This window comes from Liolophura sinensis, chromosome 9 (assembly GCF_032854445.1).
Source record: "Liolophura sinensis isolate JHLJ2023 chromosome 9, CUHK_Ljap_v2, whole genome shotgun sequence".
Lineage (NCBI taxonomy): Eukaryota > Metazoa > Mollusca > Polyplacophora > Chitonida > Chitonidae > Liolophura > Liolophura sinensis.
The window spans coordinates 33,478,230-33,504,369 of NC_088303.1; the positions used below are offsets into that span (position 1 = coordinate 33,478,230).

Genomic DNA, 26,140 nt, shown 5'->3' on the forward strand with positions numbered 1-26,140 from the left:
CTCAATAATTATTGAGCGCTACATCGGGTATTAAGCAGAAATCAAACATTTGGAGCAAACAATGAAATGTGTTGTTTGTTTGGTGAGTTTGCATAACTGACAATCCTAAGATTTTAGGTTGTTTGCAATTTTATTTTTTTCATTGCAATTTATACATGTATATTAATTCTTCATCAAAGCAGATTACATAATATCCCTTCATGAACATATGTTTATCTAATCTGTAGACCTTGTGACAGGTGTCCTGTGGGATGGACATTTTGTTTTTTAAAGGAAAATACTGGTAAAAGAGGAAGTATTCATCACTGGATAGACCAATTATAAAAATAATTAAAAATACTTTCATTTTTGTTTTTTTAGATATTACACAAGAGAGTTAAACAGTGGAAATACGATTTCCTGGGTTAAACCCTTCAGCATTGGTGAATAAATGTACCATATCTAAAATTCATTGTAAGCTATGCCAATAGACTGGGCTTGCCTATCTCACACACCAGCAAATCAGAATGGATTCTGTATCCCTTTAAAAGCTTTCAAACATTTGAAATCTAAGATGGTCTTCATGGACCCTACTATATGTAGCAGTGTTTAGGAACTATAAAGTCACAGAAAATTTTTCTAACTGTAAACATAACATTAAATGTTGGAGTAGAGATTTTTCCACGAGTACAAGATCACTGAAGTAATGTTTTCAAAAATTCCTTCCCTCTGGTGAACGTAAGGCAAAAAGACGATGTGAAGTCAGAGCTCTTAAACACTGTCAGTATGGCCAAAACAGCCCACCATAGAATTCAAACATTTGAATGTCTTTAACACTCTTCGAAACACATGAGAACATGAATGACAGTATTTTTATGGGTCTTTTGGTGAGCATTGCCAGAGGCCCATTGAAGAGGCATCAGAAAATGTGAAGGAATTTCCGGAGTACGCTCAGTACGCTTAACGAAATAGACTGTTTGTTATGGTCAAATATTAGCTTCTTTTCGTGATGTTTTCTTCATTGTTTTGTTGGGATTCGTATGTCATGATTATGCATTGAATAAAAATTCTAATTATGTTTGGAGTAGTGCTTTCATTTTTTATTTGTTTAGTTTCATGTCACGAAAGGTTATGGCTTGCGCTATTTTGAGGATCGTGACGGTAACTGTCACATACCAGTCGGTACTTTGATTGAATGTGATAGCATATGTAGCGAAAAGATTTACACCATGTAAGGGAGCCTACATTCCTGTATTTAACATCTCCTAATAATATTTAGGCGTATCTTACAGCAATTGTGTGCTTTGTTAGTCACCAAAAAGGTGAAAATAAAGAATGTGGAAGTTATTAGACTTTGGCTATATGCCATATGACCTTGACCCCAATGAATGGATAAGAGGCGTGCGGGCATAACTGTGCTTACAAAATAGATCTTATGCTTGTAAAATTAAAACAGAGCATATTGAATACGCATGTTGTATGTACGCCTAAATTCCTGAAAGCTATAGCATACATGAGAGATTTAAAGCAAACAGTCCTATCAAAATCGAGAGTAGATCTCCAAAGTTTACGTGCGTGATGCTCTCCACGACATGTTAGTTTTCAGAAACTAAATGTTACAGCAAAGACTTATGTACCACTACCCACAGTCGTGGAGAATAATTACTATGATATTTGTATTTGTGATATTCTCTAGCGGTTGTCATGCAAATGATGTAACACAGTCTAAAAAAAATAGTAATTTGGGTTACTATACAGCAAGTTTTGCTACTGTACTCCTATATTATTTTTATTAAACATTAATGACATCACAGTATCATCAGATATTCTGGATTTATGAGTTGCATAAAATTTCCGATTGGCTGACAGCTAACGGCTTGCCCCTTAATATTAGTAAAACAAAATGCATACACATAAATGTATCCAAAATTAAGGCACTTCTGCCACCGTTATATTTGCGTAGTGTTGAAATAGCCAGCCTTCAAGAACATAAGTTCTTGGGAGTTTATTTTAATTCAAGGCTGTCTTGGACATCTCACATTATTAGTAAGAAGGTATCAGAAATATTAGCAACATCAGACACATTCCAACAAGCGTCAACAACAAAAAAAAACACTGCTTATTTTGTACTACACTCTAATATTCCCATATCTTTCCTATGCAAATGTTTTATGGGGTTTTATGAGACGACACATACATGAGTCGTCTCTATCCCTCAATAATTCTTCAAAAACGCATCATCTGCCTTATCACTTTCTCACAAAGACTGGATCATGCGGCCCCAATATTTAAGAGCCTCAAAATCCTCCCACTTGCACAAATACACAGATACTCATCCCTGCTACTGGCACATACCTTCACTCACCAGTCACCCTCTCTTCCTCACAAATTTCAACAGCTGTTCAAAAGACAATCTGACGTTCACAATTACCGAACCAGATCCTATTCTTTCAATCTCTATGTACCTTTTCTAACTTCAAATCTATCCACGCATTTCATCAGATCATTATCCCCAAGGGTGTGGAATAGGCTTCCTCCAAACCTCAAAGTAATCAATGTCACATCTTTATTCAAATCCAGGTTAAAAGATTTTCTAATTAATAATATTTGATCCACATTAGTCATACAATCTACGAGACAGAATGTGTCACACAAAATATTATTCACACTATGGGACAGTTAACTTAGGTTTTTGTAGTGTTACGTTTCTATGTGAGTTTTTTTCCCAAGTAAATTTGTTTTTTGTTAATATAATTGTTCAATAATTATCGCTCCTCACCAAGCATGTATTATTATTATTTGATAATAATGAGTCAAGGATAGAACAAGTCCCTCACACTTAATTCCCGCCATTTACGAGATATGTCATTATACATACATTTACGTATGGTGAATAAACATTCAGTTCCAAAAAATTCAAATTCAATTCAAATTCAAAAATTCAATTCAATGCTCGGCACTAAATCATTCTAATATCACTCCTAATGTATGGTTTTAATTATACATTGATCGATAGTTATTTGTGCTGTGCTGAAAAAGAGTCATGGAGGGTCCAGTCTCTAACAAGCAGATGTATATGTGACTTCTGAGGAGAGAAGCTAAGGCAGTGAAATCCAGAGATCACGAGAACAGCTAGTGTTCAGAAACACTTCAGATTTATACTATATATACTTCCAATAAATAAAGCACAAATAATAAATTTTGTCTTCGAAATGTTTCAACAGGTAAAAAAAAAAAATTGCCAGTCGCTTTTCCGCTAGTTACCATAGAATGAAATAATACTGCAACCCGTGCAATTAAAACAAAATGACAAAATAAAGTTGTCAGTGAGTGAGTTATTGGAATAAACCCAGTAGGCCTGCAGGTTGAGGTGTAATAAATAAATGTACGCCTATCAGGGTCATTCAGATTCATTCCTCGTGAAGAAGAGCTGACATAATTAATTTATTCTAAAATGTTATGACAAGTCATAATTCTGGGCAATCGACATGTACATACATATGCATGTAGTCCTGTATGTAACTACAAGAATCACTGTACCGGTAGGTCTATGTAGGCCTATACATGTATGGACATGTATGTCATTTGATTTTCTCAACCCCCTTCACTCAGTCAACATCACACTTTCCAGGTGAATGGCTAGGGTACCAAAATAGTGAAGTGTCGAGTAGTTTCCAAAAAATGTGCACTGTAGTAGACTTACCCTCTATCTCTCTTGGAAAAGTAGGGAGTACCGCACTACCTCTGAAAATTATCTGTAGCACTGCTTGAACCCTTGGGTTACTGCCCAATAGTTGATCTTCCTAATTGCATGAATGCCAACAAACTTATTGTACAAAGTTTTTCATGATCCTTTGAAGAAGCTGTCTGTTAAATTGTGGAATGAGCTGTTAATTACGTTTGCTATATGTGATGAACATTTGGATATAATCCTGGAAAGATTGAAAAAAAGTTGACACATTGTACATGTATTTTATGTGTCCTTGCCATATTTGTTCTGTTGAGATACAACTATACAGTGTAGGGACCAAAACGTGTATTGTATTATGGTATGTTGCCTTGATCTGTTGCCACATACAAATGCCATGGTACAAATTATGAAGATTTTCATGCTTACACTAACCGAACAAATAGAAATGGTAATGACCTAGTTGCCAAAAAAATTGCGGGAAAATGTCTACAATCTTATATTATATCATAATATGACGTTTTGGTGCAATGCATTCTCTTTAAAGTCATGTCATAATGAGGTTGGGGCCGGTTCCTTCATTACAGAAAGAATAACTGATAGGCCCTTTGTGGGTGGGGAAAACAATTGGTCATTAGTTAGAAGAAAAATAAAAATAGAAGAAGAGCAATAGACCCATTTCACAACCCTTGGGCTCCAGTTACGCATAGTTTTCAGTTGACTGATTGATGAACTTTACTTTATATTTTACATGTAGCTATTAAGAATGGATTTCTCTGGCTCCCTGCAAAGGAAGCAAATCTTGCAACTCGTGTAAAACAATACTGATGATTTCAACAACCTCTCATGTGGTCATGAATATCATAGCGGGCAATGTTATTCAAGTATATAGCGTTTGTTGTTGCTGTTTTATGAGTTACAAGATTTGTAGAGAACTGAAAACTAGATTCACTCTCACTCTTACCTTGTAGTGGTATTTTAGAAAATCGACTCAATTGTTGAAGAAATCATACTTTGATTAAGATCTTAAGATCAGTGCAATTAATGTGTCACTACGTTGTGGTTAGTCATATATGTATTGCAGGATTGCATCAGGCATGTTTTCATTTATTTATTTATTTTTATTTTTCATTTAATTCTGACAATATTCAGGAGGACCGCTTATTTTTTGGCAAGCAGGTTTTGACATTGTTTTAATCCTGTATATGTTATAGATTCAGACTAGTATACAATGTACACCTCATCGTATAGCCTTGTCCACTCCAGCAAAATTACATTTGGTTAAATGATGGGCATCTGCTTCTTAATTTATTATCACATACGTAGGCTGAAAGTGGTCTGTTTTGCCATTCCTCAGTACATTATAAAGTCATGCATCCCCAGTCATGCAATCTGGTTGTTTTGGAATAAAACCTTTGATATATAAGTATGACCATTTTTTTCCACGTGCACCTTCTCCATATGCCTAGTTTGGGGTGGGTAGGAGAAGCTACTTTCTGATTTCTGATTCTCTTGAAAGATATACCCATGTGTACACTTTTACTGATTTTTATTTTTGAACAAATAATGATGATTTTTTCATAACATCAGCAATATTTCAACATTGACATATTGTGATGGTTTTGGTTTTGATTTCATTCCTTTCTGTCGCAGAATCCATTCTGTGTTATTTTTGTCAATTTTTGTCATCATTGCATGTTGACCTATTGCATCATCTTTTATTACTAGCAATGGTAATAAATTCTGACATTTCAGAAAAGATTTCTCTGATTTCTAGAAAGCAGCCTTGAAAGTTTGTCTTTTTCCTGGAAAGAGCTGTGATTAAAATCCATTTCGGTATCGCCTCATTCAATAATGTCACCAAAGTGCTCTTCTTTTATTAGCTGGACGTGCTGCGCATTACGCCTGCTAATTTCAACTTGCTGACGGCCAGTGTTTGCCCAACCTCTTTTATTGATTGATGGGCTAGATTGTCGCAGCGTGAAGGACGGAGAAATATACAGCTATCCCAGCCGTTGGTCGGGGGTCGATCTTTTTATAGAACCTGGTCTGTGTGTGTCGCGGGGAACGTGTGTCGATGACAGGTTTTCGCTGCGTCAGACATGCTGCCTGACTTCGCCGCTGATCATGAGCGCGCGGTACTTCCTGACCGTGTTTTTCCATAGCCAGCACCTCATGGCTGTTATCAGTTGCTAATGTGACAGTCGTGTAAATAATTAAAGGCAGGCTATTTTCTTCTTGTTGTTGTTGTGATAGCTGTGACTTACATAAGATAAGAATGGAAAAGAGTGCTAGCAATATTTGCTTCCATGTGATGACATTGCTGATGGCAAACCTCAGCTGGCTAATGTCTTTGCAGAGGCACCAGTGATACTGCCACTGGCCCCAGTATTGATTTTAAGCCAAGCCTTTCTTTATGTGTCACTAAAAAAAAAATTCTTCTGGTGGCATGTAGTGGTGTAAGTATTCGAGAAATGAATGTACTTAACGTGAAATGTGTAGGCCTGCACTGATTACATGTAACTGAACTGGTTGTTAATTGTGATACATGCAGTAGATCTGAGGAACATCCTGCATTGTCCTAAATTCATGTAGTTTTGGCTTAAAGGAAACCCCCAATATTCCTTACATGCAATATTTATACAATGCTAATCTGTAAACTGCATTTTAAAATAATATAGTGTTAACCAGTTCCACTTAAGAAACCCATTAAAGTTGGACCTGCCACCTATTATTTGACCGCGGAGCCCTGGCCAGCTGACGTCATGCCATGAAGGTCTCCAGGGATTATGTGTTGACAAGCACTGTAAGAATTGACAAATCCGCTACCCACAGTGTTCTGTTCTAGAAGCCATGGTATGACTTAATCTATAATTATCCCTACATGTACTTGTGCACCTCTTAATTAGAACCCTGAAAATCATATAAGTAAAACAGTGTTACAACAAATATTTTGAAAGATAATGGAATTGCATTAGACACTTTAGGCTCTCTAACCGGATTGACCTAACATCGTCAGATTTGTAAATGACCCTGATATCGAGGTGTGATCAAATTCACGCTCTTGTGTTCAATTTCTTGACCTGCATGATTGAGCTGTAGATCAAGGTTCCTTTGCTGACGTACAGAATGCACAACTATAATTTTTTCAATGCATTTGTTGTTATTTCAGGCAGTTTGTCAAAATACTGCCATGTACTAGTCTGAGTAATTGCCTTGTAATGGTTGCCATGATAACCATAACGCATTAACTCTCAGTAAACTTTTTTTTTTTGTTTTTTTTTTTTAGTGTAGCTTAAGTCATAGCCTAACTGTCAGCATCCAATAGCATTTGAGGAAGGTTAAAGTAAATGTTAAGACTTATTTATTTGATTGGTGTTTTACGCTGTACTCAAGAATATCTCACTTATACGATAGCGGCAAGCATGAGCTGGTCTTGAACTCACAGTGACCGCATTGGTGAGAGACTCCTGGGTCATAACGCTGCGCTAGCGCGCTAACCAACTGAGCCACGAACTTTAAATGTTAAGAGTGGTATCTCAAAAAAGTACTGCATATGTAGCTAAGGTGTATGCAGACATTTAAAGTGCAATAGCAAGATGGTGATGTTCCATTGTTGATACTCTGTGTGCATATTAATTCATGTAAATTGCAACATTCACAGGGTCTTGTGGGCTAGAATCAAAGTTAAGGGTGGTATCTCATAGATTTCAGCATGTTTTGAACTGAAGTTTTGCATACATGTAAGCACTACAGCATGGGGAAGGATGGTCCATAGTGAATGCACATGATATGTGTTCATTATCGTAAATTTGCCAGATTGCTGACTTTCACCCTTGTTGTGTATTAGAATCCTTGTTAATGCAAGTATTTAAGCACTGTTTGGATTGAGCCGAAGTTTTATATTCATTTGTCTCCTGCAGGAGTGCCCTTCAGTAGCCTTGCCATTATAAACAGATCTGCTTTTTGTGCGTTGACGGAGAATAATCTTTACTGGTATTTAAATGAGAGTACATGTGCAGCGAAATTCATTTCAAGGCACTCCGTGAAAAACACACCTAGTGTAAATATATTTGATATGTACAAAGTATATACACACCAAAATTTGCAAACAATCAAATATTTGTTCATCAGCAAAATACTTGACATGAAATTTAAGGAAAAGAGATTGAGTTGAGAGGAATGGTCTCTCGGCTGATTTGGGAAAAAATGATCCGGAATGTGCGCAAAACTTAAAAAGCACAATTTATACACATATGTAATTTTACTAATTGAAAGGCTAGACAGTGTGTACATGTGGTTTTTCTAGCCTGTTGGTAATGGGCTCACACTGATCTCTGCCTTGAAAAGCTCTTCTGTAACGACTCTTAACGACTGGGTGTGGTCATACACATTGTACCTGACAGTGTTACTGATTTTGCCTGATTCAGAGAGTTCTGTTAATCCTAATAAATTAATTTTAGATTTGTTTGCAAGGTACAGTTATGTTGATATCCTACTAGAAAAATGGAAGTTTCATGCCCTTTATTTGCCTCTAAAATGTGGACTGTAGTTTTTGGTGAATTTTTTATTTTTATGGCAGATGCGGTATACCTGTGGGTTTATTGTCACACCTAACACAGTCCTAATTGGTAGTGACACTGTCCTAATGGCAGCGTTGTCAGGTAGCCATGTGTATTATTACCGGCCAGAGCATCTTTCTTTTTACCTGACAGTAACAGGAGACAGGAAACATCTTTTTTTTTTATTTTGCTCCACATGTAATGAAAAGTCGAAAATGATGGCTGATCGATGCAGTGGATACGTTATATTTTCTGTAGTGACATCTTGCAAACGGAAGCCATCAGAAACGGGCTTAAAAGAGAATAAAGAACTCTTCTTGTTGTAAGCATTTCCGGCATAAGGTGTTTTATCTTAATTTTTGAGTTTAATTTTGATTGTTTTGTGTTCAAACTGGTGATGTATAACTTATGCATAATAAGAGAAAAATGGTCGTCTCGGCTTGGGCCTTAATTGCTATTGCATAGGAAGACATATCTCATCGCTTAATGTTTTGAAGGAGAGTGAAATTTGGATCATGATTGTTTGGGCAGACAATGCAGGATTGCAGGATCTTGCAGTCCATTTTTCATACCCATAGTGTGTGCCCAGGTTGAACCAAAAGGTCTGAAAAGCCCATCTTAGGTAAAAATATAAAAAAATGTGTTTATTTCTAGTAATGTGATATTAAAAATGTGTGATTTATTGATTGAAAAATATTGTCATTTCTGAATCAGTTATTAAGTCCTGTACTCAGCCCAGCATTAGATATATTTCAACGATATCTATGTTTGCCCAAATTAAGTGCCCAAGAGTGCCCAAATTATGGCCTTCGAAAAGAGTGCCCAAATCAAGTAGATGTACACTGGATACTGATTACCATTGTGATCGCGTGAATACCAATCATGTACCAATCATGTCAGGATTTACCACACTCAAGAATTACCTGTACCATTGTTTACCACATTGATCATGTGGATACCACTCTTTTAATACAAACATTGATCATAAGAATACCAGTTTTACTGCACTGATTGTGTACATGTAGGTGCCAAAGTATAAATACTACATTTGATCGTATATAAATTCCACAGTTTATCACACAATGATCCTGGTGATACCACAGTTTGCCAGATTGATCGTGTAAGAACATTTTACCATGTTGATTGTGTATGGATTGTGTTGATTATCTATGAACAGTTTACTACATGGATCTTGTAAGGACATTTGACCACATTTATCATGTAAGGACATTTTACCATATTGATCATGTAAGGGTATTTTGCCACATTGGTCATGTTGATGCAACGGTTTATCACACTGATGATATTAATACCACATTTTTACAGATTGAACATGTAAATACCAGTTTCCATTATTGATGATGTAAATTAATTTGATAATTTAACATATTAACATTGATCATTTAAATACAAGTACCATATTTTACCATACTGATTATGTTGATTATGTAAACCACAGTTTACTGGAACGATCATCTAAACACAGGATTTTGCTACATAGATCATGTGGATTTACCATAGGTTACCAGATTGAGCATGTACTTATCATATAGATCTACCACAGGTTACCAGATTGAGCATGTACTTATCACAGCGTACAGCAATTATCATATAGATCTACCACATGTTACTGGATTGAGCATGTACTTATCACAGCGTACTGCAATTATCATATAGATCTACCACAGGTTACCGGATTGAGCATGTACTTATCACAGCGTACAGCAATTATCATATAGATCTACCACAGGTTACCGGATTGAGCATGTACTTATCACAGCGTACAGCAATTATCATATAGATCTACCACAGGTTACCGGATTGAGCATGTACTTATCACAGCGTACAGCAATTATCATATAGATCTACCACAGGTTACCGGATTGAGCATGTACTTACTACAGCGTACTGCAATTATCATATAGATCTACCACAGGTTACCAGATTGAGCATGTACTTATCACAGTGTACTGCAATTATCATATAGATCTACCACAGGTTACCGGATTGAGCATGTACTTATCACAGCGTACTGTATTTATCATGTAGATCTACCACAGGTTACCGGATTGAGCATGTACTTACTACAGCGTACTGCAATTATCATATGGATCTACCACAGGTTACCGGATTGAGCATGTACTTACTACAGCGTACTGCAATTATCATATAGATCTACCACAGGTTACCGGATTGAGCATGTACTTATCACAGCGTACTGCAATTATCATATAGATCTACCACAGGTTACCGGATTGAGCATGTACTTATCACAGTGTACTGCAATTATCATATAGATCTACCACAGGTTACCAGATTGAGCATGTACTTATCACAGTGTACTGCAATTATCATATAGATCTACCACAGGTTACCGGATTGAGCATGTACTTATCACAGTGTACTGCAATTATCATATAGATCTACCACAGGTTACCAGATTGAGCATGTACTTATCACAGTGTACTGCAATTATCATATAGATCTACCACAGGTTACCGGATTGAGCATGTACTTATCACAGCGTACAGCAATTATCATATAGATCTACCACAGGTTACCGGATTGAGCATGTACTTACTACAGCGTACTGCAATTATCATATAGATCTACCACAGGTTACCAGATTGAGCATGTACTTATCACAGTGTACTGCAATTATCATATAGATCTACCACAGGTTACCGGATTGAGCATGTACTTATCACAGCGTACTGTATTTATCATGTAGATCTACCACAGGTTACCGGATTGAACATGTACTTACTACAGCGTACTGCAATTATCATATGGATCTACCACAGGTTACCGGATTGAGCATGTACTTACTACAGCGTACTGCAATTATCATATAGATCTACCACAGGTTACCAGATTGAGCATGTACTTATCACAGTGTACTGCAATTATCATATAGATCTACCACAGGTTACCGGATTGAGCATGTACTTATCACAGTGTACTGCAATTATCATGTAGATCTACCACAGGTTACCGGATTGAGCCTGTATTTGGGACGACATCTTGGTTCATAATAATGTTCTAAATAATGATGTGATGCATGTGTAAAAAAATTACACCTTTGTAAATCTGTTGTTTATATCCAAACACACATGCGTCTAATGCAAATATATTTATTTACAATGTGTTACATCCTCGTTTATGACATGATTACATAAAGTCATTGTATAACAAGAGCTGGTCCCAAATACCCACCGGTGGGGCCTCCGTGGCTTAGTCGGTTAGCGCGCTAGTGCAGCGTAATGACCCATAAGCCTCTCACCAATGCGGCCGCTGTGAGTTCAAGTCCAGCTCATGCTGGCTTCCTCTGCGGCCGTACGTGGGAAGGTCTGCCAGCAACCTGAGGATCGTCGTGGGTTTCCCCCGGGCTGTGCTCGGTTTCCTCCCACCATAATGCTGGCCGCCGTTGTATAAGTGAAATATTCTTGAGTACGGCGTAAAACACCAATCAAATAAATAAATAAATCAAATACCCACCGGACAAAAATTAGTTGTCACATGTCTTTTTTTCATGAAATTATAATCGAAAAAAATAATTGGAGCCCGCATTTGCAACTAACTGTTTGTGCTCTTTCATCTGAGCTTTATGTCATTTTTATGTTTTTTCCACCTTTAAGCACAAACTATATAGTGTATTAATACAGATACATCAGGCTTGATGGCTATTTTAATTGAGCAATAAATTCCTGCATTGTATATGAAAACTTTTCCTCTCGGCACTTGCAGCAGGAAGTTTGCCGTGATTCTCAGTCAGGCTTTATGGTAATTACACCTACTAATTCCTGGTATCTAAGTGTAATACCTGTATTCAGTACAAACTATAGATTTCTTTGAAGTGCTCAAACCAAGAAATTGATAGAATGTAATCTCACTTGTGAAAATTGCATGTAAATTAAAGGCGCCTTTTGTATTTTGGGGCATAATTGAGGAAGCAGGATATTTTGGATCAGATGTGTTCATAACTCTTGTACATGTATTATTAAAATCTCTGGTGGGTTGATGTGCAAACGCCTTGTCATTTCTTGGAACCATAAGTCATATTTTTTATAAGATGTTTATGACACATCTTTATGTTTATGACACATCTTAATGTTAAAGCTAGGAAAAAAAAGGGAAGAAAAGAAAAAAAGACAAAGCCCATCGTGTATTATGGAGTCGTGGTGCAACATTACTATGTATAGATTGTCATTTGGAGAGTGCATCGGGTTGGCTGGCAGTAGCGATACCAGCTGGGGTAATCCTCTGTCAGATTGGCTGTGCTGGGCTCGCACGCCTCAAAATGCCGAATTTTCCTAGAATTCCTTCCTGATTCAGCCCTCAGTCCTGCCAATTGTTTCGGTCACACGCAATTAACCTCGAAATAGACCCAAACATGGCTCTGGTTGATTAGTTTATTTGTGATTGGAGATACAATCAACCCGTAATTGTCTTATGTTTTAGTAGGTAGAAATTAACATACACTGTACTTGCTGTCATATGCACACAGCAATTCCTTTGAGCTTTATGGGAATGACAGAGAGCCCGGGGGAAACCCACGACCATCTGCAGGTTTAAATAATAATGTATTTGTGTAAAATATCTATTGCATCAAATTATGATTCAGTACATAGGTCAAGTAGTTAGCTATGTGGTATATGGCCAAGAGTAGACAGTGTTTTATACAGCTTCCTGCTTCATCAACTGGGCCCCGGGCCATATGTGGTCAGCCACTGGCTACCTGTTAGCTCACCATTAGCCCATTTCTACATAGGACACAGATTTTATATTAGAATGTGGACTGGTCTGTAGATAAGGTTACCATGCAGTTATTTGTTACTTTTGTGCAGCGATTCAACTACTATTTCACAGGCTCACTACAAACACACCATTTGCAAAGTCTGTGATATATGATACAGGCTGGCTGAAAACTGGCTCAAACTGACCACACCCATGATCATCTTAACCTTTCCAACATAAAAATGCTTTGTACCAAGTTTAAAAGTTACGTTACTTTTCAGATAGTGGTAAAAAACCTTGAACAGCATTGATATTTACTCCAGCATTGATAGCATTGAGCATTGATATATAAATCTCCATACATAATTCATTTGAGCTGCGCTTCTAAATACTGTTCATCACAATATGGTTGAAATATTGCCGATGTGGCATTAAGCTATAACCGTTCATACATTCTAAATACTGTATCATGTGCTGGCTACTGTGCCATTTTGGTTAAAAGAGTTGACCTTTAAGGCCTCAATCCTGAGCTGGATGAATGGTAGGAAAGAAAGCATGGTTCTTGTGGCCTGTATTTGACATCCAGCATTATGGAAATAACCAGTAGTCAGTTGTGCCATCCAGCATTATGGAAATGAACAGTTGTCAGTTGTGGCATTCAGCTTTATGAAAATACCCAGTTGTCATTTGTGGCATTCAGCATTATGGAAATAACCTGTTGTCAGTTGTGCCATCCAGCATTAAGGAAATAAACAGTTGTCATTTGTGCCATTCAGCATTATGGAAATAACCAGTAGTCATTTGTGGCACTCAGAATTATGGAAATAACCAGTACTCAGTTGAGACTGGGCTTAGTGTCGTGCCGAGTGTCTTTGGCTTACATGCTTGAGTGAGGCAGCATAAACTGAGTGTGAGAAGACATACATCTACAAACCCCAGTATGGGTAAATGAACCATACAAATACATCATAGCAGTTATGTATTACATCAAAATGTGAGTGTTAATTTCCTAGACAACTAGCATCTCATGTGTTTTCCGCAGGACATTCAAAAAAATGTTCTTTGTCTGTCATATGAACCACCCTTTTTCGTGTCATGAAAAGATATGACCAACAAGCAATGTTTCGCATTTGATTCCGAGAGCCACATTAAAGAAAATGTAAATCAGTTCTGTTTCATGTTCATTATGTTGGTGAGCTGTGCATGTATGTTAAATAACCCTTGTTTTTTTTTTTTGTCTTCTAGGTTTTATTGGATATGCAAAAGACATATACGAAATTGTTTCCCATGACGTCATCAAAAATCGTGATGATGATCAACTGTACTACACGAAGATTTACCTTGATCCAGAACTGAGGGTAAGCTTAGCAATCTAAAATACCCCGTAGTTAAAGACTTCTGTTACCTACGCTATAAGATTCAAGACGCACGCGTAACACATTTTTATACAAATGAGAGTATTTTCTGTTTTTGAAAGGTTTGCCTTGAAAGGTTTCCAGCTTTTCAAGAAGGCATGATAGAACTTTAGATGTAATTTGTGAAAGAATTGCAGACATTAAAATTATGTTTCTGCACTTATTAATATTGAAATATTGCTTATTTTGTCTAGGCATGCAGAATAATTATATTCATTATGTTTGACTGTTATTTATAGATGTTGATAAATGTGGATAGTTGACTTTTTGACTTTTCAGTTTGCTCATTCCGTTTGTAGGATATGTAAAATTCACAAGCAGGAAATGGGATGAAAATGTCATTAGCTAGGCTAGTGATAAATGATAAATGATTTAAAAAAGAATAATTAATAAAGAAATGTCCCCATTGTTGATGGGCATTCAATGGCAATAAGACCCCACCATGAAGTTCTGGAAGACCCGACTAGACCCTGTGGCCAGTGGACCCCAGCTAATTTGGCTTCACACTTCTAAGACTAATTCGGGGGTTGACAGTTCTGAGGTCACTTGAGTGGTTTGTTGCAGTCTAATGTTTGTTAACTTCCACCAGTATGGTGTACACATGTACATGTACATCATATGTGGGAAAGTTCATCATTTACCTGCCAGTGGTATGTGGTTTTCCCAGGCAGGCTGTTTACCTACACCCAATAAACTCTCCAATAAACAATAAACTGTAGAAGTGAATTATTCTTGAGTATGTCATTACACAGAAATAAATACATGAAATTAAACACGATCTTTGTTATAACAGAGAAAACATTGTTTTTTTTTTTCAGAAAAAATGGAGTATAAGGTTGGACAATAGAGGTGAAATATTTCAGAATCTTAATGGAGCTTTAGGTGAGTACTTCAGTACTTCTGCTGACTCTGTTTCTCCTTCAGGTCATGTTTAGTTCTTGTACCTCACATAAAGTTTTACATACATGTAGACCATTTCAAATTTACTGGGGGGCCCTCCGTGGTCATCCGTTCATGGTCGTGCGTTTGTGGTCATGCGTTCGTTGTGAGTTCTAGTCATTCTCATGTTGGCTTCCTCTCTGGCCATATGTTTGAAAGTCTGTTAGCAACCTGCTGATAGTCGTGGGTTCCCCCCGGGATCACCCTGGTTTCCTCCTATCATAATGCTGGCCACCATGATATGAGTGAAATGTTCTTGAGTACGGCATAAAACACCAATTAAATATATAAATAAATAAATCAGATTTAATGGAGCTGTCAAATTGAGAGAATACCTGTGCGAAGGTTCTTGCTTGTTAGATTAGCTTGTTAGAAAAACTGTTAATTTGAGATTCTACAAAACCATTTACATGTATAACGCACATCAAAATTTAAAATATAATTTAAATGCATATTTTTAGACCATATGAGTTAATATTAGAAACACTAAACAAGTGTTATGTTAAAGAGACTATACTGGGAAATTATGGTGAAAAAATTGATCAGCTCAAATCCAATCAAATTTTTGCTAATATATTAGAGTGGCCCAGATAATTACCTTTCATGAAATATCATCCTTGTCCGTCCTCGTGTTAGCGTGCAAAATTTCTTCATAAAATGTATAGTACTTCATTTGTGCTTCATTACTTTATCAAATTTGAGAATCATTTTAACATTATAAATAGTACAGATAGGAGTCTAATATTTTTGTGAAGAGCAATCATTTGAACCTTTCTTGTGAATAGAGAAAATGTGATTTGATTAGCCAATACAGATTTGTTTGCCCAAAATCTATAGCATAGCCTTTTTAATGGTAAATACATGAAAATTTGAAGCTGTGAATGCGTATTGTATCTGACTTTAAAATCTTGACTTGAGTCGAAAGTCCCTTTGTGGAATTCATTCAGAAATGGGGGGGAAAAATGGCATTTTAAATACATGGAAGATTTTAAGAATGTCTAGTTTATGGTATAAATCACATCTTATCTACCTTTCAGTATTTGAACTGTAGGAAAAACAAAGGCAGCTTGTAAGACAAAAAAATAGGGATAATTTGTTTGCCATTTTTCTCATGCCATTAAGAATGCCTCTAGGGCAGCTTGACCTAGCTTTTGCCTGGCTAGAGTATGGAGCCTAGATAAATTCTCACTGGTATTTATGGGACGTTATTTTCTCCAGTCTGTCATAATTTTATGACCTGGGAACAAACCTGTCAAAACAAACAGTACTGAGTACATTTATTATACTCATGTCACTTAGAGAAGTAAAGTAAGCTACTTCCACAAACTGCTGATTTTCTTCCATAAATAAAGCCGTTTTATGGAGCAACGTATGGAGCTGATTATATTTCCTGTCATAACTTTTGTTGAAGTTGTCCACAGGTGAGCAAAACTCAGCAAAAACAATTCGAACAGTTTTGTTTTGACAAACAAATTGATAATTCCATTTAACTATATTTCTTATTTATTTGTGCAGAAGTTGGTACACTCTTAAATGCTTTCAACTATTTTAATATTATATAGTTATTTTAAGTAGACATGAATTCAGTGTAGCTTACACCTGCTCTGTATAAATCATTTGTTTGACATATTTGATTGGTGTTTTACGCTGTACTCAAGAGTATTTCACTTATCCTTCAGCAGCCAGCATTATGATGGGAAGAAACAGGGCAGAGCCCAGTTTCACAGATCGGCATACGACATTTTTTCTCGTACACTTGTCGCACTATATATTGTATGTCACTATTAACGTAGCATTGTCCTATATGTGCAATATTGTACAAGTTTAACATCTTTGTGAAAGTGGTCCCAGAGCCATTACCATCCACAGGTTGCTGGCAGATTTTCCCATGTATGGCTGGATAGGAAGCCAGCATGAGCTGGACTTGAACTCACAATGGCTGCCTTGGTGAGAGGCTCCTGGGTCACTGCATAAATCTTATTTTAATTTCGCTCATAGCTCTACAGTAGCCAATCCCGTGTTAAAGGGAGACTACTCCTGATAAATTGTCATCACATTTTTGCTTCACTTCTGTTAAACATAACAATGTGCAGTCAGTGTGCGTAATGCACATAAGCAGATTTCTTCCATGAGTGTGCATTTCTTTTTTTTTTTAATTTCAGATGAGATTGTGGTAAAGTTCAAAGAACCAAATAGCTACTTGTACAACATCAAGACAGGAACAACCCCTATCGTTGTCCATGGCAACGGACCCATTAAGGTAATGATGCCGTATACAATTACAGTGGTCATCTGTCAAAGTGTAAGACTTCAAAACACACTACAGTGTAGCTAGTTTGATACTACCTCAGCCGAAAGAGAATATGACATGACGTAAACTACACGTTTTGTTTCATGTTCTGTTTGTACTATTTGTAAATATATAAAAACCAATCATGATTATTTAATGTCATAAACCTTCAAAAGTATGACTGTAGACTCGCTACATGTTAAGGGCATGTACGTTTCTGGAGTTGAAAGTTTTTGTTTTTATACAATTCCCCTCAGTATTTAGATTTTAAGACCGAGTTCACCCATAATTACATTGTCAAGTAATTTTTATGGGTTGTTCAGTATTGTCATGCTTTTTTTTATTTTTATTTTCACACAAAATCTTACAAAGAAATATGTCACTATTTTTTCACCCCACTAACAACATAACCACATGTTCATTAATTTGCCTAAACTTGCTAGTCTGGTACACTGTTGTATGTCAGGCCCAGGGATTACAAAGTGATCTTAGACTTAAGTCAAATTTTCAGATCACTTAAAGGTGGAGAAAACATAAAAATGACACAAAGTTCTGATGAAAGAGTGTGAAAAGCTATTCCTAAATGTGGTTTTCAATATTTTTTCCAATTTTTCCTTAAAGAGAAAAAGATGCTTGAAAGTAATTTTTCTGTGGTGGGTATTTGGGACCAAATTTTGGTATTTATAGTCTTTGTTTAATAATGTCATAAATGAGGATGTAGCACAGGTTTAATAAATATTTTTGCACTAGAATTTCTTCTTTACAGCTGACAAATGTATTAAACCTCAATTTGGATCATATTCATATTTTTAATATGTTCATAAATATTATCAAAATTTTGGTTAAATGCATGTTGCGATATAAACAACAAATTTGCGTTCAAATAAATTTATTAGCATGCATCACATCCTTATTTAGAACATTATTATGCAACAGCGATAAAAACCAAAAGTTGGTCCCAAATACCTACCATGCAAAAATATTTTCAAATACACTTTCCTCTTGAAAAAAAATCCCCCCAAAATATTAAAGATAGTTGCAAGTAAATTTTGAAGCTCTTTTATCTAATTTTGGCATCATTCTTATGTTTTGTGCTCCTTTAAAATTGTTTTTTTTTTCTTGTATTATAAGGTCAAAACTTAGCTTGAAAATTAAATGTAAGTTCTGAGTAAGTTATTGTGCAATGTATTCCAGCAAAAATTACAGAAAAGCAACATACCAAATGTAATGATTGAAGGGTTGACTTAATTCTAAGATGACTTCATGATCCTGTGGTCTGATGTATTTGTAAACAACAATCTGTTTTCATGCTTCTGGCTTTTTTATTGAGCAGACAATATACAAAGAGACATTCTGTGATTTTTCACACCGCTATGAACTGTTCCACATTATTGTTTAGGTGGAGTTTAACCGAATGGCTGCATATTTGACAGAAGGCTGGACACCAACAGGGGGCTGTAAGCTATGTAAAGAGGATACCATCAGCCTGGAGGGTTTGAAGGTCAGCTGGAAAGATCAGTTTTTGATGACCTGCCTTCGGTTTCACAAAATCTCAAAGTCTCAGTAAATTTTGAAGTTTTGAAGTGAAGTTTTATTAATCGAGATTCTTGACTTCAAATTTTGTTTGTACGATGTACTGTTTTTGAGTATTGTATATTTGGGCTTGAGTTTTGTTTTTCTATTGAGTCATACTCAATTCAAGGTTTTAAATTTGAGATAAAGTGTTGCCTCTTAGATGTGCATATTGTTTAATTGAAGTACTAATTTAGACATTATATAAAGCAATTGAAGTCATACCTAATATAAAGGCTCAAGGTTGGCAAAGGTATCATAATTAGATCACTCTAGTTATGATGATGAATTTTTCTTTACACATGACAACATTGTAAAATTAGTACAGGTATTTCAGTGTGAAAAAATTTTGAAGTACATGTATTAAAATGTTTTTTTTTGTGTGTAAAATGAAATGAAGTAATATTTATAAACATGGCATAATTACCTTTCAGAAATTTAGAACATGCAGAAAAGAATGTTTTTTTTATTTTATTTTTTTTTATTTTGCTGCAGGAAGAGGATTTTCCCACTGTGATGATGGGAATTTTCATTGAGAGGCCGACCCCATTCATTACAGAGTTCTTCTGGAATATTGGAAATCTGACATATCCCAAACAGAAGATTGATATTATTATTCATAATGCTGTAAGTAAATACTGGCCTAAATGTCAATGATTGACGTGGTTTTAACACACTTGCCTTAAAAATACTAGGACACATAAGGTACAGGTTCAACCCTGGCCTTGGACAGGGAAGTAAATCTGTAGATTCTCCTGGACACAGTATTTTGGAGGTTTGGTGACGACATGGAGTGTTTTGAACCAATGTGGTGTTCATATATGTTTACGTCACATGGTAAAGTTCTTCAGTAATGTGTCCAAGGGTCGGTGGTTTTCCCTGTCACATCTGTTTCTTATGAAATTGATGGCCATCAAGATAAGTGCAAATTGTTGAATATGGCGCTGAACAACAATCAAAAACAAAAACACAAAAAATAATTGTCCAGCACCATATGTCCATCAGTGGCCAAGTAATGTACAGTGTAGTTCTTGTGACAACATCTAGTTCTTGTGGCGGACATAAACCCCTGGATCAGTATTAAGCGTATATCATACATGACATAAGTTGTTTTCTTGTTTGAGAAAACTTGAAATATTTGCAGTATACATAATGCTCAACTTCCATTCCAGGCTTATCTGAAAACTAAAAAAGTGTGCAAGTATGGTAAACAATTGCTGTATTACAGCTCGTGTTAGGCTTTTTTCCCCCTGTTCTAAAAACACAAACCTTATGTATATATATGTCAGTTATCGCTATACATGCGTTGGTTTATTCCAAATACTTTGTGGCAGTGATGGTTTTAACCTGAGAAAGCTAAAGAAACAAAACGTGCCTGTTTCAATCTTTCAGAGTGTAGATCTTCAAAAGCATTCAGTCAGCATTCATATTACCTGATTTTGGGGAATAATGTATTAATTTTAATTTATGCAATTAATGTAGAATCTGCAAAACGTACACGTGCAAGACTATGAGAGGAAAGCTTTTGGACCTTAGTGACACACTGGGAGATATGTTTTGATGACAAATTTTTTAGATGGAAAACAAAGTCACACTAAATGAATTCATGTCAACAAATTTACCATCATGTTTGTCAGACTTTTGGATGTTTTGTCGGTTAATTAAGACAACAGGGTTTTTGTCCGCAGGGGTTTTTGTTTGCCTGAGTTTTTGTCCGCCGGGACTTTTGTCCTGGATTTATATATGTCAGTCTAAATGTGCACGTACATGTAATGGTAAGAAGTGGAAATCTGTTGGTATATGGATTTGTATTTGTATTTAGTTGTAAAATCAACGGTTTTATCATTGTCCATTGTATTTATGCGCAGGATAGTATGTGAAATTACAAATCTAGTGTAAATTTATGATGTTTTTTTTTTTCAGCATGAATATCACAGAAAAGATGTAGTAAAGTTCACCTTGGCCAACAAGGGAAAGTACAATTCTGTACAGTTGATCTCGCCTGACCAAGAAATGACTGAGTGGAACGCCCGAAATGCTGGCCTGTGAGTTCAGTATAAATGTTTGTCATTTTAGTAGGACATGCTTCTTATGCTTATTCAACAAAAGTATAAAAAAGAAGTCAAGTAGAACAGTAAAAATGTTGGGTGTCAAGAGAACTATAGACCATAGCAAGGTAGATCTCATACACAGTTACCAGCCTCGGTGCATGAATGTTTGCCGCAGGAAGGGGGCAACGGTTTTTATTTTTGTGGCAGGATTTTTGAAAGCTGCCAATAAAAACTGTACCCTGAGAATTGCACATGGAGCAAAAGTGAAAGATAAACATGTGGGATTTACATGAAGTTGCCCCAGTATGGTGGCTCCCAGTAGTTTGATAATGATGAAATGATTTTGAGGCACATGATGCTTGCACGCGATGGAGTGATATTGTTGGTCGACCTCTGAAAGAAGTCCAGCAGAAACTATATGGATCTTAGTCCTGATCTTGTGACGTTGGCCTGTGGAAGGAAGTAGGATTAGTTCTATTTTAGAATGCATCATAGCAATATGTCAAGATATGTAGCAGGATAGACTCAATGTTGGCACACTCATGGTGCTGCATCACTGGTATGCCATGCTGGAGATACCTGTTGACCTGAACACTGGCATGAAGTTTGATTCGTTTTGTAAACACTTACAACAATGACGGAAGTTAACGCATAGCGTAGCCAGCATGTGTTGTGTTCCCTGATTGTTTTGTCAACCGTCATTTAGCCAGTCAATAAAGTTGTCAATAAAGATAAGGGTAACAGATTGCTTGAGGGATATATTATTTGATCGGTGGAAACTTTGCCCATTACATAAGGCGGGACGACCAAAATCTGGCGTACCTAAACCAACGGCCGCCGGCTTTTATGGAGATGCTTGGTTCTGAAGTTGGAGACGTAACCAACTTGTAACTGAACCAGTGTTTCCAGGTTGTGAAGCAGATGGTCTATCCCGCAATCCGCTGCAAAATGGCTTCAACATTTGACGTTACTCTGCTCTCCCAATACAGGTGCCGATTCCTCAAAGCTATTTCTGACTTGAGTCAAAATTTGATATGCGATCTTAAAGCTCATTTTTTCTGCTTCAGAAATTAAAATTTTTGTTCACCTCGTCAGTTTTATCTGAATACAAATGTGCCCAAATGTCAGCTTCAGTTACGAAAATGAAAGCATTGTGAAGAGGGTTAAAATTTTGACTTAAGTCAGAAATGGTTTGTGGAATTGGCCCCTGGAGATTATACAAATTACAATGTGAAAAATGCTTGAGTTGACGAAAACATTTCACACTAATCCAGAACCAGAAAACCAGTGATGTCATTTCACTAGTTGACGTTTATAAACAGTTTTCAAGGCTGATGGCACATGAATTACAAAGCCGGTTGGCGTATGAATTTCGAAGCCTGGTGGTACATGAATTTCGAAGCCAGTTGGTGCATGAATTTCGAAGCCGGTTGGCATATGAATTTCGAAGCCTTTTGGGTACATGAATTTCGAAGCCAGTTGGTACATGAATTTTGAAGCCTGTTGGTACATAAATTTCGAAGCCTGTTGGTACTTGAATTACAAAGCCGATTGGCGTATGAATTTCGAAGCCGCTTGGTACATGAATTTCGAAGCCTGGTGGTACATGAATTTTGAAGCCTGGTGGTACATGAATTTTGAAGGCTGTTGGTACATAAATTTCGAAGCCGCTTGGTGCATGAATTTCGAAGCCTGTTGGTACATGAACTTCGAAACCTGTTGGTACCTGAATTTCGAAGCCAGTTGGTGCATGAATTTTGAAGCCGCTTGGTACATGAATTTTGAAGCCTGTTGCTACATGAATTATCAGCTTTGACAAGCAGCTCTGTAATTCGCTCTTGTGAGTGAAATTTTTGACATCCTGTATTTTAATATTGGCCATCTACTTTGACGATATCAACTTTTTGTAGAACGTCACACTATTGCAAATGAGTGCTTGCTTCATATGTGTACTTAAGTTACATGGCTGCACATATTTTGACAGTTTGGTGTGCATGTCACGTTTTGTTAACATTCATTTTAATGTCCTCTCATTTCAGTGATGAATGCATCAAGAGGGATTGTCAGTACTACTTCTCCCTGGACTCAACTGTTCAGATCACCAACACAGAAATACTGGAAGTTTTGATTGAACAGAACAGGTGGGTAATCACTCAGGTCACAAACACAGAGACACTGAAGTTTTGATTGAACAGAACAGGTGGGTAATCACTCAGTTCACAAACACAGAGACACTGAAGTTTGATTGACCAGAACAGGTAGGTAATCACTCAGGTCACAAATACTGAAGTTTGATTGAACAGAACAGGTAGGTAATCACTCAGGTCACAAACACAGAGACATTGAAGTTTGATTGACCAGAACAGGTAGGTAATCACTCAGGTCACAAATACTGAAGTTTTGATTGAACAGAACAGGTGGGTAATCACTCAGGTCACAAACATATAAACAGGAAGAATAACTGTAGCCATTGATTCAGTCCTAATTATTCTTCTCTTTTTATCAAGTGTCCAAGACAAAATCATTTCTTGAGATGAGATGTGCAAGGGGAAGTAACCAATCAACCAAAACCCACCTAGATTTGTCTCCCCTCCCATTATTCCTGAGTGAATGATTTGAGCCTTATGCGATGTATTTGTAATATGATCTTCATCATTCGTGACACAGTTTGGACAACGAATAAGGAATGACCTGATGTTCAGAAGGTTTTGTTTAGATAACTTTGACTCACTGCACTCATATCTGAACCTGTAGGATTGCTTAAGACTACTCTCACTGTAACCAGAGGCACTGATGCAGTGTTTGATATTTTCTTGCTAGAACTGTCATTGCCCCGATGATGGTGCGTCCCTTCAGGCTGTGGTCAAACTTCTGGGGCGCTCTGGACCCTGAAGGATGGTATTCTCGCTCAGAGGACTATGTGGATCTGGTGGAATTTAAGAAAAAGTGAGTACTTTGTGTATGCGTCTGTGTACATCACGGTTGCCACAGCTGTGATAAAACCTTAAATGTCTTGAATAAGATTTGTGATGAAAAAGTTATCAGTTTTGAAAATGTTTGAGAAATTCAAGAAAATTTCATGAAGTTTCATTTCCCTGAGATTCTTTTTGTGTTTACGTATGTATTCATGATAGTAGCTAGCTAGTTAGACATGTTATGTCATTTGTGGATGTATGTTTCCGTAGCATCCTGGTTTGATGGGGAAACATCTCACCTGAATCATTGCAATGGTGCAGTGCTGGTGTTCAGATTTTGTCATTTTGTATTGTAAAGTTCATAAATTCATGTCAGATATACTTCATGAAAACTCATGAAGGTTTTTTTTAGAAATATCTGTGGTAACGTCTTCACAGTCTGCTATTTTGTGACTGTGTAAGTATAGGGCTGTTCTAAGACGGGAAATTTTCAAGATCTGGTGTGGTGGTACATGAAGTTTGCTGGAAAGCATTAACATATATCAGACACGATAGACACGCATAGCAGGAAGATTATTTCCATCCCCTAAAACCCTCCCTAAAACATTTAATGTGGGTAATATGCAGTTAAATAAGAAAAACTCCAGTCAGGTAAACATTTTCCCACTCACATAAAGTAGCGTTGGAAGATCACAGCAAAGTTATTCTAAGTAGCGCGAGCCTTGCAACGTCATACACACCGGCTAAAACTATTGGCTCTAGACAAAAGGGGTACTAGTCTATATAGTCACTGATTTCAGTTTGAATGTGTATCAAATGATACAAATGCAAATGCAGCAGTTGAAAGTAATCTGTAAAATGTCATGACTGGTGAAACATTTGTTGGTACCGATCTGTTTGTAATCTTCGACAGTGACGCATTTCTCACAGTGAAATAAACACTGCTGTCAAGTGTTGTTTACATATCGTCTGCAGCACACTGGTTAGTACATATACATTATTCAGTGTTTTCTGGGAATGAAATACAATGTTGCAAATCGTCCACCATATACTAATTATAAATTCTAAAGCCTTTCTGTGATGTCATGACATCACAATAGCTTTTCTCGAGGATGGAATGGAATGGAATTAACAATGTCGCGAGATATTTATCCATTGATGTTTATCAGTGAAAATTCGTCTGTTCTATTTACATCATCAGACAAGCGTTTTGCACACTTATATGTAATATGAAAATGGTTGAGGGTTGTAGAATTTGTGACTTTATATCAGGAAAGATAGTTCACTTGAGTCCATGAAGAAAATGAGGAAAAATTTTTTGTTATGTTGGAACTGGAATAAGGTATCCAATAATTTCTAAATGTTGCTGTTTGATAATTTTTTTATCATCAGAATTTGTCTGAAGTTATTAGCAAACTAATGTCAACATGCACCATTATCTTTTTCTCCCTGTCTTACCTACAGAGGACTATGGAACGTTCCACATGTGACACAGATATATTTGATTCATGGTCACATGGTACAGAAGATCAAAGGGGCATTCATTAATGGGAACCTGGATGCAGATATGGCCTTCACAAAGACAATTAGGGATATGGTAAGAAATCGAAACTGTATTACACTTATGGCTGATTATAAATCAAAATGTTTGTCGTCGTTTTCTTGCTGAATCGATATGTAATGTATTTTATAGCATACTGAAAGTCGTAAATCATCAAAGCTGTACGGTTTTATTATTTTGTTCTGTCCCTTAAAAGTGTAAGGTTTCACAATGATTTAGTAATTCACATGCATTGTTAAATGTTGATTTCATTGATCACTTTGTTTCATTTACAGGGTAACTTCATGACCTTGACTAACCTTGAACATTATGGGCATCTAGTCAACAATGATTATTTTGACACCAGTCATGTGCATAATGAGATGTGGCAGATTTTTGACAATCCATTTGTAAGTGTACATGTACTTGATCCATGGACATATGACATTAGC

General features: G+C 36.5%; 1 protein-coding gene across 2 annotated transcripts in view; it reads left to right on the plus strand.

The window, feature by feature from the left end:
- Positions 1 to 26,140, plus strand: part of LOC135474735 (procollagen-lysine,2-oxoglutarate 5-dioxygenase 1-like) — a 53,443-nt gene that overhangs the window by 20,947 nt on the left and 6,356 nt on the right. For both annotated transcript variants that reach the window (XM_064754310.1, XM_064754311.1), the window contains exons 6-15: positions 14,212 to 14,324; positions 15,200 to 15,263; positions 17,483 to 17,580; positions 19,010 to 19,111; positions 19,678 to 19,809; positions 21,106 to 21,227; positions 23,273 to 23,374; positions 24,054 to 24,179; positions 25,613 to 25,745; positions 25,985 to 26,098. In XM_064754310.1, the coding sequence (XP_064610380.1) occupies positions 14,212 to 14,324; positions 15,200 to 15,263; positions 17,483 to 17,580; positions 19,010 to 19,111; positions 19,678 to 19,809; positions 21,106 to 21,227; positions 23,273 to 23,374; positions 24,054 to 24,179; positions 25,613 to 25,745; positions 25,985 to 26,098 (1,106 nt within the window). The remainder of the gene's footprint in view (positions 1 to 14,211; positions 14,325 to 15,199; positions 15,264 to 17,482; positions 17,581 to 19,009; positions 19,112 to 19,677; positions 19,810 to 21,105; positions 21,228 to 23,272; positions 23,375 to 24,053; positions 24,180 to 25,612; positions 25,746 to 25,984; positions 26,099 to 26,140) is intronic.